This window comes from Dama dama, chromosome 8 (assembly GCF_033118175.1).
Source record: "Dama dama isolate Ldn47 chromosome 8, ASM3311817v1, whole genome shotgun sequence".
NCBI classification, from domain to species: Eukaryota; Metazoa; Chordata; class Mammalia; order Artiodactyla; family Cervidae; genus Dama; species Dama dama.
This window is the reverse complement of record NC_083688.1, coordinates 7,798,729-7,815,881: the sequence shown is the minus strand read 5'-3', so window position 1 is coordinate 7,815,881 and position 17,153 is coordinate 7,798,729. Positions and strand designations below refer to the sequence as shown.

Here is a 17,153-nt window from a genome sequence, read left to right as displayed (position 1 = left end):
GTCACAAAGAGTCGAACACGACTAAGAGTCTTTCATTTCACATGTTAACTAATATATTCTGTAACCTACAGAATCAAATAATACAAAACTTCATACTCTTCATAAGTTTACACCTCTGCAAATTTTTCAGTTAAGTCTAGGGCATATGTATACTCAAGGCCAAAACTTCATTTAAGTCTGTCTTCTTTTCTCTCAATTAGTCTATGTAGTCTGGCTCATAGCTACCACTCTTCCATTTTCCTAAACAGCACAGCAGACTAATTGGGTCATCTTTAGCTTTTAATGAACTTTCACTCTAGCAATCTACCACCTGGTCTCTACCTCCATAATAAAGCAACAGGTTGTTAACTAAGGAAACATACACAGAACTCACATATTCTTAAAAGTTCTTAATTACTTCAACTTTCAGCTAATTGCTTTTGTAGTCTCTAATATTTATTCAGATTCTCCTTTTTCCTTCTCTCACACATACAAATAAATAGCTATGCTACATGATGGTAAAATTTAATACTTAAATTATTACAGATGATTGATATTTTTACAATTCTATTATAATGAAAACTTAATTATTTCCATAAAAATAAATTATTTCACCTGTAAAGTTGGAAGTAATAATTTTATTACAAAAAAAGTAAGAAAACTGTTATACCTCTTGCCCAGAGTCATACTGTATTTCAGCTCTAAGCAAAGCAGCAAAAAAAAAAATCTATAAAACAAAATATATGCTCTGAGGGTCAATACCTGGCCCTGATTCTAATATTACTACTTCTTCAAAATATTAAAATATAAAATACTCCTAGACCATCTTTGGCACACCTTTCAAATATAGTCTCATTTATCTACATTAAGTTGTTATTTTCATCAATTTATACTAATATAGTTTCCTGGTTTTATATTTTAAATAAAGGAAAATAACAAATCAAATAAGGCTAATTGATATTCTGTATACCATTTCTTGGTACTGAGTACTGAGGGATAAAGTCAAGTTACCAAAAAGACAAGGATTAAAACTTCTAAAAGAATTCACAAACTGATCTCTGAATTAAATTTAGATTTCTAGTAAATCAAACTTGGACAGTTTGCATCCATGACCTTAATGTTACTTTCCTTCAGAAACTCCCTTTCCATTTTCTACAAAATCCTATACAGTGGACAAACCCATCTTAATTTACTCCCCTACTTGATTGAAATCTGCCTTAATCACACTCTTCAGCCTGGCTAACAAATTTCCCTTTTATGGACTCACTAATTCCCTAGTCAGGAGACATAAGAACACTGAGGTTCCACACTGCCAATGAAACAGGAAATGGGAAAGTCTTGCTCACCATCATTTTACTGGCTTTCAGGCATCTCTGTAAGCACCCTTCCAAACCAACTCTAACTTTTAGTGACAGCCAGGTCCTCCGCATTGCTCTTTCCTATTATTATTCATACCATTAGAATTTCTTTAATTGACGTACAGTTGACTTAGAATGTTGTGTTTCAGGTGTACAGAACAGTGCTTCAGTTATACACACACAGTCTCTTTCTCAGATTCTTTTTCTTTACGGGTGTTACAAAATATTGAGTATAGGTCCCTGTGCTATAGAGTAGATCCTTGTTGGTTATCTACTTTATATATAGTAGTGTGTATGTGTTAACCTCTACCTCATAATTTATTCCTCCCATCAATCTCCTTCCTTCATGTTAGACTTTTCATGTTTTCAGTCACCTTGTCTCAGAATCCTCCCATCTGTTACCCATTTGGGGCCCCTTTCTCTCAGAATTTTACATTTAATCAAGTTATCACCTTGGCCTTTGCCAAGAATTGCACTGTTAAGTCTTCAGGAACAGCTCAGACAAAACATAACAAAACAGAGCTGCCATTAACTTCACATTTTTACATTCATTTCTATCTCCTGAATTTTCCCCTCTGAAAACCTCAAATAAATGTCAAAGCAATTCATCCAAGGTAACACTGTCTTGATGTTGGGTTAGTTTTTGTTCAGTTATTAAAACAAAGTTCTCAGCATCACTGCCTATAGAAAATTAATTTCATTTGTCTGTGTTTAAAAAAAAAGCCTGCCCTCAAAACAAAACATAAAGAACTCCCACTTTATACAATAAAAAAAAAGATAGCTTCAAGCCTGCCCATAATCCATTTGCACCTCTCCAAATGCAGATGAGAAGCTGATGAATAGACAGCAATCCAAAACGTAGAGAAGTACTGGGAAAACAATGAGACTCAGACTTAGGTTTTGAAAGTCTCATTCTCAACTTTTAAATAACTCGTCTCCCTGGCACTATGGGTTTGAAACATTGCTGGTTCCTTCTTCTTCTGAAAGTATCATCTATCTACTGTTTCTTGCATAATGAGTTTACAAGTGATGTCAAAACTAACATTCCCAGAGCTTCCCTGGTGGCTCAGTGGTAAAGAATCCACCTGTCAATGCAGGAGACTTGGGTTGGTCCAAGGTCGATCCCACATGATGCAGAGCAATTAAGTCCCTATCCCACGACTATTGAGCCTGTGCTCTTGAGGATGGGAGTTGCAACTACTGAAGGCTGCATGTCCTAGAACCTGTGCTCTGCAATAAGAGAAGCCTTCACCGAAATAAGAAGTTCGCACACAGCAAGAAGAGAAAAGCCCTCGCAGCAACAAAGATCTAGCACAGCCAAAATAAATAAAATTATAAAACACACACACACACACACACACACACACACCCCTAACATTCCCATTCTTGGCTATTCCCAATTCCCTTACGATAGCTATTTTTTCAAAGTCAAGTCAAAGCTTACTTTCTCTGCCTTTACCCATCTGTCCTGGCCCAACTTAATGTGAACCACAGTTGACTCGTTAAGCATGTACTACCCTGTATTGTTGTTTTCTTTCCAATAAAATTTATAAACCTAAAAACAGAAAATGTTTAATAATTTCTTATATTTCCCTTAACACCTAACTCAGTTTTAGTCACTTACTTCTTTCCAATAAATGCTTTAAATCACAGATAACAAATGGAAGTGACTTTAGGGATCATCTAGGTCAAACTTTTCTTCTATATCTTTCTTATATGAATTAATACTCAACAATCAGAATGCCACCATATACTTTTTAGAACAATGGCTCCTAATTCCCAGAAAAAGAGATTCATATAGAATTTTAGATGTAATTTTAAGGATTTACGAAATCCCCTGAATCCAATTAATGAAGCTCGTACTTATGAATAATACACTATTGGGAATTTCCTGGAAATCCAGTGGTTAGGACTCTACTTTCACTGCTGATGGCCTGGGTTTAATCCCTGGTGGGAAATAAGATCCTACGAAGCCACACAACACAGCCAAAAAAAGAAGAAAAATATATTATCAAGAACGAAAATAGGTGTCCACTGTTCTACTGTGTGCCAAGCACTATTCCTAATGCTTTACATAGGATGATATATGGCTGGATCATATTTCCCAGCATTCCTTGCAGTTAGATGAAATCATGTGATTATAGTTCTCCCCAGTGGAGAATGAAAGGAAGTGACAGGTAGAAGTTCTAGGCTGGTGCCCTTATGATGAGCCTCCTCCATACTCTTCACCAACTGCTGCAACCAGTATTTCTGTTATCAGCTCGGCCAACTGAGAGGACAATGCCATGGGGGCTGGTGGGAAAAGAAGCTAAAAAGCGCTTTGGTCCCTAAATGACTCTAAGGAGGAAAGCCATCAACATTGAGAATACCCTGCCTGGGTTGCCAGGTGAGAAAGGAAATTAACTTCCATTTTGTTTGAACCACTGTTTGGGGTAGATAACAGTACTTACTACAGAAGCTTAGATTACCCTAATTAATACACAAAGATCACCAATTAATCCCCTCAGCGACCCCATAAAATTGTGCTGTTATCATCATCTCAATATTAGAGGTCAAGAAACTGAGGTACTAAGAACTTAAGAAACTTCCCTGACACACTTCTAGAAGCCAGATTCAAGCCATGCAGTCTGGCTCCAAGCAGTCAGGGTTCACGCATATTAAAAATTCTGCCAAATACCTCAAAGAAACAATCATTCTTGTGTGTTAAGCCACTCTGCACCAGATTAACTTTTTACACCACTCCAATTCTAGCAGTTTAGGAATGACAGCCAACAGTGAGTGTCCTAGTTCAAAATGGCAACACCAACGACTTTACATTCCAGCCAATAAAAGTAAACTCTGCAAAGGGAATCCTCCTCCCCAAGATCAGAAACACCATCACATCATACCAAAGATTCTAGCAGGGGGTGGGGCCGGAGGGCAGCAGGGGAATCAATAGGAGTTAGGGATATAGAAGCAAAGGAAAAATCCAAAGATTCAGACTCTTCTCAACTTCTCTCATTTTGTTGTTCAACACAGTATTTACTTTTACCCCATATAGAAATCTGGGTTTTCAAATTCTAAATGTAACAAAGAAGAAATACTGGTGGAAAATATATTGCAGATACATGAACATACTAGAAGTACCAAAAATGGAAGGGAAAATAGATAAAACCACACAGCTTTGGAGGCTGGAGGGTAAGCAAAGTTAAAACAAATGAAGGACCAAGGTTTGAGACACAGACCATCAGGATCTAAAAAGTAAGTAGCCCTCAATTCCAAAGCATGTCAGACACATATATCAATACCAAAATGCTCAGAAAGGAAACAATCTCATTCCAACTATTTGGTACCATCCTAGGTACTCACTCAGAACAATACACAGACCTTACCATCAAGAAACTTACTGCCTTTCAAGTAGGGAAGATGTATATACAAATAAGTGTATACAAAATGACACACTACTAGCATTTATTTACTTATTTACTTACTTCTAGTATCTTAGAACTAGGCATTGTTCTAAGCTTATTATCACCATATCTATTAACTAATTTAATCCCATGAGGTTGGTCTATTAATATCTCACCTATGCAGATGAGCCATAGAGAGGTTTAAGCAATGTGTCTGGGACTCACAATTAGTAAGTGGACAAATTGGATTAGAAACCTGGCAGAAGATAAGAGACTTTATGACCTTGCTAAAGGACTTGAACTTCACCTTACTAATCAGTGGTCCCCAAGTAGGACTAATGTATCAAAATCCATACCAGGCCCCTCAGAGTAGGAAAAAGAGGGCATCCTAACTCTTGAGGATGACTGCCTTTGTAGGCCTCTTTTACTGTTGGGAGGGTACCCCCCATCCTGTACATGCTGGGGTAAACAAACAAAAATGGAGCAGTGCTGTTATATAGGCCATGAGAGTTCACTGGGCTCATGAACAGACAACTCCAAAAACAACACTCACAAGGGAAAAAAAATGTAGCAGTGAGTCTAGTCACACTAGCTTGTAAGGTCCTAGCCTATTTCCATAAAATTTAATGCTACCTAAACAGGTAGCATGTTTATACTCATTTCCTTTAGGGGTAGGTAACAGTTTCCTGCTACAAACTCAGGTGTTTAATACACCACACTGGACAACCAGTCGCCACCCCTTTGCTGCTCTCAAAATAATTTTATTTACAAGAATATTTTCCCCATTGGCATTTCCCACACATAGATTTTGGTAATCAAGAATACTCTTTACCACAACTTAACTGTCCCCTTTTCCCTCTTTGAAACAGCTATCCTGATTTATATCAGTACAAAGTTTTGCCTATGCAGAATCATGGGGCAGCAGAAAGCATTTCACCTCTTACTTCATAAAGAGGAAAACAAGTCTCAGAGAGGGAAAATAACCTGCCCAGGTTAAACTAGCCAGTGAACACAGAACTATGACTTGAACCTGGTTCTTTGCCACCAAGCCCAGTGACAGAGGCTTACAACTATTGATAAGCAGGATGCTTTTAAATGGCTCACAAACATTTATTTTGATAGTTATGCACATAAGAAATATAATCACCACACCTAATCCAGTTTCACAAGCATTATTGCTTAGGGCAATGTGTTTATGCTTTTTAAAAAGTGAGCTGGATTTAGTAAGTAAGACCAATTCAAGAAATATACAGAAAATTAAGAAGGGATGTATACAAGTGACTCAAGTCTTAGAAACAAGGCACCACATCTCTCTCCTAACTGAAGAGTTAAATTAATAGCAATAGGGAATTAAGCACTGATCTCCTTACCTGTAATTCATATCCTTTATTTCTTTTTCTTGTCTTATCGTATTGGTTAGACCTCCAGTACAAAGCTGAAAGGCCACTATTGATAGCACCTTTATCTGACTGTAAATTTAATGATACTTCTAAAGTAATATGTTTAAGTAACATTTTTTTTTTTTTTTTTGGTTTTCAGTAGATACATTGTTTTTGAATTTATGGAAATTCCTTCCTATTCCTTGGCTCAGTGAAATTTTTTGAACACTTCTCTGTGACCCACCCCTCTCCCTTCTCCATGCTGCCTTCCAGGCCTCTTCCTTTTTCTTATTTCAGATTTCTTCCTACATTCTCTGCGCCTCAAAGTACTATATTTGCCACTATAAATAACTGAGACTCTTTGAAGATACTCTGCGGGTTCTATACCTGTCTGCTGTTTCAGTTCCCTGAATCACACTGCTTCTAAAACTGATAACTGAAAGAAATCTTAAAACACTGTTCCCATCATTTTCAGAGCATTTCTTCCTTCCATGTCTCAAACACACCCCTAAATGTCTTCTGTACTTTAGAAGAAAAACTCAGGAAATAAAAGAACAAAATTGTTCTGGATTTCTGTTAAATTCTCCAACTAAGAGCTTAAATCTGAGAGCTGGCTTAAGTAAGTGACTAAGAAAGAAAATCTCGAGGATTTTAAAGAAGTTTTGAGAGAGGCAGTTGGATCCAGATGTTCATAACTTCTATCTATCTCCTTTGCGAAAACGAAAAATACTGAAGAAAAAAGTAAAGGGCTAGAGGCAGTACTTGTCAACAAACATGGTAGTTCCAAGATAGAAAAACTGAAGAGACAAGAAGGGGTAAAAAAATCAACCCTTTAAAGCCCAAACAAGTTACGAATTCTTTCCTCATCAGTTTTTCTTTCAAAACAAAAGGGCACATAATCTTTCCCGAGGCAGCAACACCGAGGGGAGCAGCCAAAATGTTGCATCATACAAAACACTCGCGCTTGAGAAACAAGAAACCAGATGGTGGTAAAATACCTAAGACAGGAAAACCCAAGTTGGGAATCTCGGTCTTTTCCGGAGGCCCAGGAACGTCTGCTCTTTTTAAAACATTTTTTCAGATGGACTCGAAAATTAAAGTTACAGTTTCCTACAGCCGGGAGTGACACGCTCTTTCAGAAAGTATTCAAGCAAGTTCAGCTCACGACGGCGCTGAGGCTTCGCCTCCCGGGCTGGGAGTGGACTTGGGTCGAGAGCCGAGGGCTGAGGTGGGGTGGGGTCGGGCGCCCCGGCGGTGGCTTGGGAAGAGAGGGGTGACAGGACCCACCCCCGCCCCGGTCCCAGGAATTGGGGCCTCCGGGGCCCCGGGGTGGCGGCGGGGGTGGAGGGAGAAGCTCGCCCCACCCGGACGCGGGACGATGGTGAGGCATCCGCCGGGGTCCCCGCGGCTGGAGGCGGTGCCCGCCCTCCCTCCCCGCCCCGCAGTGCTGGCTTTCTGGGGTCCCGGTCCCACCCCGGCTCCCTCGACCGGCCTCGGCGGCGGGAAGGCGCGGGTGGGCCCAAGACAATGGGCCGGGGGCGCGGGAGCAAAGCTCCCCTCCAGCCCGCTTGCCCTGCGCCGCGTGGGGGCGCCGCGGCTGAGGAGCTCCCAAGGGCCGCCGCCCCCTGCGGCCCGGCGGGCGCAGGGCGGGGTGGGGGGCGGGGGGTTGTCGGCTCTGGGAGGACGGGACGGCGGCGAGCGCTCACCTTGACGAAAAGCTCGATGATGGGCTCTTTGTCCTCCTCCTTCAACCCGTTCAGCGGCATCGACAACGCCATGGCCGGTTCGGCTGGACTCCGCGGACGGCGGCGGCGGCTGTTTCTGCTCCGGGACTGCTCTGGCTACGGGCTCCCGCCGCGCTGCAGCACCCTGGACTGTCCTGGCGTCTAGCTCGCCTCAGCCTCCGTGCCTCAGGCTTGTCGCCTCAGCACCGCCCCACGCCCCGCGCGCGCGACTCTGAGGCGGCCGCAGCCCCGGCCCCTTCAAGTCGCGGAGGCGGGGCGCCGGGGGCGGGGTCTCGGCCGGGGGCGTGGCCTCGGCCAAGTGGGTGTTGAGGTGGGGCGGGGGGTTGGCGGCTGAAGGATGGCTCCGGCCCCTGGAGGCTGTTGAGGCGGCTTGACCTCGGCTCAGGGGCGTGGCGCCGGTGGGGACCAAGAGAAGCCTGGGCTTGGGCGAGCGGAGGGCGGGACTCCGAGCCTCGCCTCCCGAGGTGGGGCGGAGGGGAAAGTCCCCCGGGGACCAGCGCCTGACACCGCCTCCCGCCGAAGCGCGGGCGCGTCCTCGCAGCTGCTGCTGGCGCTGCGCCAGGTGACCTCAGCCTTCGGCCGGCCTGGAGAAGTGAGAAGACATCTCCCACCCTCTCCCCTCTGCTGCAGCCCACCGGGACTCGTCCCCCTTTCCCTCAGCAGTCGCCTCCCCCCAACACCCTCAGTTAGGCAGAGCTCCCTTCTGCCTCTTCGGAGAAAGTTTTCATCCCCTTAGAAGCACTGTTTTATCCTTCCTCTCTGACTTCTCCGTTTTCCCTTTTGACTCTCCCGTCACTTCTGTCTTGGGAGCCAGCGTATTAACAAATATTTATCAGGCCCTACAGTGTGCCTACCCCCCACCCCCCCGCAGTAAACAGCACGGACCGTGATCCCTATCCTCGGAGAGCCTAAGGTCTGGAACTGAACGCCTTTGCCCGAGGCTACGAAGGACTCTCAAGCCATTAATCCATAGGGTTCCTCTTCCCTGAAGTGATTTCCTTTCCCCGTCCACCTGGCAAACCTGAAGTGTGTACCAGAATCACCTGGGTGCTACACCCAGACCTGCTTTACCCAATTCTCTGATTCTCCTCCGGAGGGGAAGGGACAAATTGCCATTTTAACAAGCACCGGGACCTTTTTGATGCGGTGGTCTTCAAACTGGAAAAATTCTACTGGGATTTGAAGTCCTTGAGGACAGTGGCCGTATACTTTTGAGTCAGGCAGGAGGTAAGCACCGGTCTGGTTTTGTGACTGATGAACGCCTGGGGCAAGTGTCATCCCCTCTGGAAACAGTTACTTGTCCCCTCTTCTAACTTTCGGTAACACATGACTCAGCTACTCCTCCCCACCTCCTAGCTTAAGTTGAAGGCTGAGTCCTGAGAGGATCAGACTGAGGTTTATCTCTCCACATCCTCAGAGCATAGCACTTGTCAGAATGTTTTAACAAACTGAACGTGTGTGTGAAAATATAGTGAAACCTGTAGCTCCTCCCTCTCCCAGTCCATAGCGTGTTGCTCAAATTCTCTTGCAAGAACTCTGTTAAAGAAACATCCTACCCCAGGGGTTAGGAGCACATGATCTAGAGTCAGCCTAAACCCTGAAACTGCAAGATCCTTCAATAGCTGCCTGTTCAGTCACTCAGTTTGCGACCCCAAGAACTGTAGCCTGCCAGGCGCCTCTGTCCGTGGGATTCTCCAGGCAAGAATACTGGAGTGGGTTGCCATTTCCTCCTCCAGGGGATCTTCTCGACACAGGGATCAAATCAGCATTGGTAGGCAGATTATTTTATCACTGAGCCACCTGGGAAGCCCCAACTCCCTAAGTCTCAGTTTCATTCTCTAGATGGGAGTGGGGCTGTTACTGGGCCTTCCTTACCTCACCTCCTGCTTAGTCAGTGATAGCTATTATCGCTACTCTAGGCCTCCTACTGTCCTTGTCCACCCCTGCAGGCAAGGATGGCATCATACTCAACTCTGTGAGACCAGCCCATTTGTTGAAAAGAAGTAAATGCTAGGAGGCTGTCCCCGAGATGGGAACCCAAACCAAAAAAAAAAAAAAGAAACAAAAACAAAACAAAAACTGAAGTGCCAACTGAACCGAGTGTTAGTTCTTCATAGAGTCAGAAAGTGAACCAAAGTTTGCTTCCAGTCTCTACCTGCCTGAAAAGGAACCAAAATGGTGAACCAGTTCAAAGCAGATCCAGGTCCAAAACAATCAAATGGTAACTCCAAGATGACCCCAGACTGGCCCTGAAGCAAAGAAGTATTTCCAGGTAGTTCTCTTTTCCAAAGATTGCCTGAAGGTCATCAAATTCAGCTTGAATCAGTCACTGTTACCTGTGGTGAGTGTCTGCTGACAGACCCATACTGGCCTCTCGGCCGAGGACATGAAAGTGACCAAGGCGTGGAGGGATGAGCCAACCAGGAGTTTTTAGGCCTTATTTAGGCAGATCCTAACTGAGAGGAAGCCACTGACATCCTCCCCAACAGAACCTTGAGGCAGTGATGATCTCAGGCTGAGACCCAGAGCCTGTGCTTAGAAATCTGATCACAGTCACTTATACCTACATTTCCCAATTTCCACCACCATGTGGCTTGCATGAATGGGCAGAACCAGTCCAGGGAGAGGTAGAAAGGGAGAGAACCAGGAAGTGTATGTGGGGGAGGGTCCACAAGCATATTGCATTTAAGTCTCATATTCCAGTATTGAAATGCATGCATGTTTTACATTCTGTATTGTTTTGTTTTTATAACACACACACACAGATCTTGAAGACAGGTAGAGGTGTGTTCTCCTCCCTCCTCCACCCCCACCCGCTTCTGACCTCATCTCTTATTCCTCTCCCCTTTGCTCTCTATCCCAGGCACACCTGCTTCCTTGCTATTCTTTGAATGTGCCAAATGCCCTCTTGCCTCAGGGCCTTTGCACTTGCTCTTCTCCTTCTATGGAACATTCCTCCCCCAGAGGAACATTCTTCCCCCCAGGATTCCTGCAATTCCCGTTCCCTTGCCTCCTTCAGGTCTTTGGTCACATACCTCTTTCTCAGGGAAATCTCCCCCAATACCATCCTACTCAACATTGCAAGTGGTTCAACCTCATTCTACTCTCCACTTTATTTCTCTCCATAACACTTATCACCCTCTGAAATACATTTTACTTGTTTATTTGCTTATTGTCTCTCTCCTGCCACTAAACATCAATTCTATGAGGGCAGAACTTTTTGTTTGATTTTTGGTTATGGCTGATATTCCCAGCTCATACAACAATTCATAATACACAGTAAGAACTTATGGAATGGGTGTATGTGCCTTGTTTAAGCTACGGTTTTCTGTACCCCTGATGTACCCTTTGGAAGGTCTTGTTCACCCCTTCTGAGAGGCCAGGTGGTTTGTGTTTGTCTGTGATTGCTGCTGTGTGAGAAGTCAGGTTTTCCAAGGGGCAAGGTGGCACCTCCAGAAAGCCCCCACTGCTGGCACACGTGCCTCTTCCCAGTCCTGATTCTGTAGTGCTGCTCTAGCTGACTGTCTCAAACCCACTCTCTGCCACTGAGGCAGCGAAGTGCTAAGCACGTGGACTCTTGGATCAGACTGCCTGGGTTCCAGTTCTGCCACTGTCGTTTGCTGGCTCAGAATACCTTATTTAACTTCACTGTGTTCCCTTTGTTCCGCTATAAAATGGGTCTAAAAATAGTAACTAATAATAGTTATGATTTTTAATGAGTAAATAGGATTATGGATAAGTAAATGCATGTTAAATGCTTGCAATGGTGCCTGGTGCTGCTTAGGAACGAACTGTTGGTCTCAAACCCATCTGTCCTTAATCTCCACTACTGAACTCCCTGCATGCTAGATATCTGAGTGTTTTTATAGCCAATCACATTTATTCCTCATGGGGACTTCCCTGGGGGTCCAGTGGTTAAGAATCTGCCTTCCAATGAAGGGAATGTGGGTTTGATCCCTGGTTGGGGAACTAAGATCCCACATATCGTTGTTCAGTCCCTAAGTCATGTCCAACTCTTTGTGACTCCATGGCCTACAGGCTTCCCTATCCTTCACTGTCTCCCAGAGTTTGTTCAAATTCATATCCATTGAGTTGATGTTGCTATCTAACCATCTTATCCTCTGCTATTTTCTTCTTCTTTTGCCTTCCCTCTTTCCCAGCATCAGGGTCTTCCAATGAGTCATCTCTTCGCATCAGGTGGCCAAAGTTTTGGAGCTTTGGCTTCAGCATCAGTCCTACCAATGAATACTCAGGGTTGATTTCCTTGAGAATTGACTCATTGAATCTCCTTGCAGTCCAAGGGACTCTCCAGAGTCTTCTCCAGCACCACAATTAGAAAGCATCATTTTTTCAGTGCTCAGCTTTCTTGGGAAAAGGCAATGGCACCCCACTCTAGTACTCTTGCCTGGAAAATCCCATGGACAGAGGAACCTGGTAGGCTGCAGTCCATGGGGTCGCTAAGAGTCGGACACGACTGAGAGACTTCACTTTCACTTTTCACTTCCATGCATTGGAGAAGGAAATGGCAACCCACTCCAGTGTTCTTGCCTGGAGAATCCCAGGGACAGGGGAGTCTGGTGGGCTGCGGTCTATGGGGTCACACAGAGTCAGACATGACTGAAGCGACTTAGCAGCAGCACCAGCAGCCTTCTTGATGGTCCAACCCTCACATCTATACATGACTACTGGAAAAACCACAGCTATGACTACACAGACCTTTGTTGGCAAAGTGATGCTTCTGCTTTCTAATATGCTGTCTAGGTTGGTCATAGCTTTTCTTCCGAGGATTAAGCATCTTTTAATTTCATGGCTGCAGTCATGAAATTTCACAGTCTGCAGTGATTTTGGAGACCAAGAAAAGAAAATCTGTCACCACGTCCAGTTTTTCCCCTTCTATTTGCGTTGAAGTGATGGGCCCAGATCCCATGGTCTTAGTTTTTTGAATGTTGAATTTCAAACCAGCTTTTTCACTCTCTTCTTTCACCTTCATCAAGAGGCTCTTTAGTTCCTCTTCGCTTTCTGCCATTAAAGTGGTATCATCTGCAAATCTGAGGTTGTTGATATTTTTCCCAGCAATCTTGATTCCAGCTTGTGATCATCCAGCCCAGCAGTTTGCAGGGTGAAAATGTACAGCCTTGATGTACTCCTTTCTCAGTTTGGAACCAGTTAGTTGTTCTGTGTAAGGTTCTAACTGTTGCTTCTTGACCCACATACAGGTTTCTCAGGAGGCAGGTAAAGTGGCCTGGTATTCCCATCTCTTTAAAAATTTTCCACAGTTTTTTGTGATCCACATAGTCAAAGGCTTTTGAATAGTCAATGAAGCAGAAGTAGATGTTTTTCTGGAACTTCCTTTTCTTTTTCTATGATCCAAAAGATTCTGGCAATTTGATCTCTTCCTTTTCTATATCCAGCTTGTACATCTGGAAGATCCCACATACCCTGGGGCAAATAAGCCTGTGTGTGCCACAACTACTGAGACTGCACTCTTAAAAAAATAAAAAAAACTTTATTCCTCCTGGTGTTTCAGATGAATAATTTTCATTGTCCACACTTACAATTAAGGAAACTAGGGAATGGAGGAGATTAAACACAAGTCATTCAGTTGGGAAGATGGCAGAGCTGAGAGTTCAACCCACAATTGTCTTTTCACCACATTGTATACTTAGTGGGTATGGGTAAGGTTCTACCTATCCTTTAAGGCCCAACTCAAATATTCCCCTGCTCCAAGGAGCTGCCTTGAACCAATGTATTGGTCTGGATTCTACATCATCCATCAAGGAGGTTAGGTGCTATTGCATGTACTAACGTGAGCTTCTTTGCAAACTGCCTGATTTTGAGCTCCATTTGGATAAGTTACTTAACTCAAGCAAGCCTCCTCATTACAAGAGACTAGAATAGAACCTAACTAATGAAGTCACTTTGAGGATTAAATGAGATAATTCATGTAAAGCATTTAATTATAAACATTTAATAAATGTTAGCTATTATTACTGTTCATATCAAAGTCTTCTTCCTTGGTATACTGTGAGATTCTCAGAGTAGAAGGAACCTTATATCCATCTTTAGTTGAGCGAAATTTCCCAGCTGTGCAATTTTGAGAAAGTAGTCCTCTCTATACCAATTTCCTCTTATAAAATGATGATAATTACAATACCTATCTTATAGAGTCATTACGGAGATTAAACAGGTAAATAAATGTAAAACTTATTAACACACTGCCTGGCATATACTAAATGCTAATAAACATGAGAGGCAGGCCTTAGAGACGTGAGTTCAGTTCCAGGCCACTATAATAAAGCCAGTATCTTTTTTTTTCTCTTTCAAATCATTTTAATAACCTGGCAGTGATTCAAAGTATGAAAAGATGATTCAAACATCTTCCCTTTAAAGAGGATGCTACCGTAATTGCTTCACAACAAGCATGATCAAAGGAAAGGATGAGACCCGATTCAAGAAGCAAGAGTTGTAGCAAGACTTCAAGGCTCACAGATTGAAGAGCATGGTTTCAGAAAGTCTCCTGGGGCTAGCAGGCAGCAGAAGGGATATGAGATTTTAAGAGATCCTCAGAGGACGGGCCGAGGTTGCTGGGTCATGAGCACCTTGAAGCATTTCTTGATGGTGATTTCATCTTGAGAGTATTTGTCGTCCAGGGAGAATTGAGCGGTATAGACCCAGGGGGTCTTTTGTCCCATAGAGTCAGGCTTCTTCAGCGTGTAGACCTGGTCTCCCTGCCCACTGTAGTAATACCGGAGAAACATGACCACAGCAAAGCCTAAGCTTTCAATTCCCTCTGCAGCTACCTCTAACTCATAAAGCCAGTATCTTAATAAAGCAAGTCACACAGATTTTTTTGGCTTCCCAGTACATATAAAAATTATGTTTGCACTGTACGTAATCTATTAAGTGTGTAGTAGCATTATCCTGAAAAAAATAATATACATACTTTAATTAAAAAATAATGCTGTTCTACTGTACAGCACACAGAACCCTGCTCAATGTTACATGGCAGTCTGGGTGGGAGGGGAGTTTGGGGAAGAATCAGTTCAGTTCAGTCACTCAGTTGTGTCCAACTCTTTGCAACCCCATGGACTGAAGCACACCAGGCCTCCCTGTCCATCACCAACTCACAGAGTCCACCCAAACCTATGTCCACTGAGTCGGTGATGCCATCCAACCATCTCATCCTCTGTCATCCCCTTCTCCTCCTGCCTTCAATCTTTCCCAGCATCAGGGTCTTTTCAAATGAGTCAGCTCTTCGCATCAGGTGGCCAAAGTATTGGAGTTTCAGCTTCAGCATCAGTCCTTCCAATGAACACCCAGCACTGATCTCCTTTACGATGGACTGGGTGGATGTCCTTGCAGGCCAAGGGACTCTCAAGAGTCTTCAACACCACAGTTCAAAAGCATCAATTCTTCTGCGCTCAGCTTTCTTTATAGCCCAACTCTCACATCCATACATGACTACTGGAAAAACCATAGCCTTGACTAGACGGACCTTTGTTGACAAAGTGATGTCTCTACTTTTTATTATGCTGTCTAGGTTGGGGGAGAATGGTCACAAGTATATGCATGGCTGAGTCCCTTTGCTGCTCACCTGAAACCATCATGGCATTGCTAATTGGCTATAACCCAATACAAAATTAAAAGTTTTAAAAAAATTAAAAATTCAAAAAAGAAATAATGCTGTTAGGAAACTCCCTGGCGGAAGGATGCCACACTTTCACTGCTGAGGGCACAGGTTTGATCCCTGGTTGGAGAACTAAGATCCCATGACATAACCAAAAATAACAAACAAAAATAAATAAATAAAGTAATTAAGTAAGTAAAAATAATGCTGTTGGTACACTAGACCTGGGTTTCAAATATTTATTCTTTGCTAACTAAATTGACAATGGGAAAAATAGCAAATTAGTCTGTAAGCCTCAGTTTCTTTATGTATAAGATAAGGGTGATAAGAATACTAATATCACAGGGTAATTGTGAGGATTAAGTGAGATAATACATGCAAATGATTTAGCAGAGTACTTGATACATTACAGATGTGAAATACATTTTAAAAATAAGTATATTAAATAAATTAACAGTGCTGGAGAAATAGTGCCAATAGACTTGCTCAATGCCAGGTTGCCAAAAGCCTTTAATTTGTAAGAAAATGCAATATCTACAAAGCACAATACAATGATGTACAACAAAATCATGTACGCCTATAGTTCCTATTTATACTTTCTTATACCTAGCTCAGTGCTTGGGACATAATAAAATAATAATAATCTTGACACTCTCCTCCAGGGGATCTTCCTGACCCAGGTATTGAACCTGAGACTCTTATGTCTCCTGCATTGGCAGGCAGGTTCTTTACCACAAGCACCACCTGGGAAGCCCCAAGTTTGATGAGATTCAGTGAAAGAATAAGTAAAATTCAAACATTGCCTTTTAACCTCCATCTCCTAAGTTTCACATCGTCGTTTCTCTCATTGCACCTGTGACAGGTGCTTAATTAATCTCTGGGGGCTTCTCCAGTGGCTCAGCAGGAAAGAATCAACCTGCAATGCCAGAGACGTGTCAGGAGCCATGAGTTTGGTCCCTGAGTCTGGAAGATCCCCTGTGTAGGTAATGGCAACTCCAGTACTCTTGCCTGGGAAATCCCATGGACAGAGGAGCCTGATGGGCTACAGTCTATGGGGTCAAAATCAGTGGGACACGACTGAGCTATTAAACAGCAACAACAAACTAATCTCCAGTGATGTCAGTCAACTCAGTTCTGGAAAATCCCAATGCATCTTTGAACTTCAGATGTGTCCCCACAATTAGGTCCTATAAAATCCTGCTAATTGTGACTTAGCCATAATTTTGGCTAAAGTTTAACCTGAATGCTGTGTCCACAGAAGCACCAACTTCCCACCTCCCTGTAGATATGGGTTCCTCTGGAGGAAGCAAAGTCATTCAGCAAACATAGGAGCTGGAGACACATGTCAATTCAGCTTTTCTAGGCTTTAGAAACAGAGTTCCAGTGTATGGGTCCAAGGACTGAGGTGTTCTTGGCCACAAGCTCCAGGACACAGACCTTTGAGAGGAGGACCATTCAGGTACCATTTGTAACAAGGATATAGCACAGAAACTGAGGCTCAGAAAAGTTAAGCAATGTGCCTAGGGTCACACAGCTGGAAAGCAGCCGAGCTAATAATCAAACCCAGATCTTTTTGTCCTTGAGCCCAGGCCCTGGCCAACCATCTGCTCATAACACTGGCCTCCAAGAGGTCTTATGAGCATTCAAAAAGATAGTACATAAAGTTTTTGGCATGG

General features: G+C 43.3%; 2 protein-coding genes across 2 annotated transcripts in view; both read right to left on the bottom strand.

The window, feature by feature from the left end:
* Positions 1-8,054, bottom strand: part of CLIC4 (chloride intracellular channel 4) — a 72,513-nt gene extending 64,459 nt beyond the window's left edge. The window contains exon 1 of the mRNA XM_061148231.1: positions 7,812-8,054. Within this exon, the coding sequence (XP_061004214.1) occupies positions 7,812-7,883 (72 nt within the window). The 5' untranslated portion in view covers positions 7,884-8,054. The remainder of the gene's footprint in view (positions 1-7,811) is intronic.
* Positions 8,055-14,413: 6,359 nt separating this feature from the next.
* On the bottom strand, positions 14,414-14,608 carry LOC133060350 (H/ACA ribonucleoprotein complex subunit 3-like). Its single transcript, XM_061147835.1, has one exon. It carries the CDS (start codon positions 14,606-14,608, stop codon positions 14,414-14,416), a length of 195 nt encoding a protein of 64 aa, XP_061003818.1.
* Between the last annotated feature and the right edge of the window lie 2,545 nt (positions 14,609-17,153).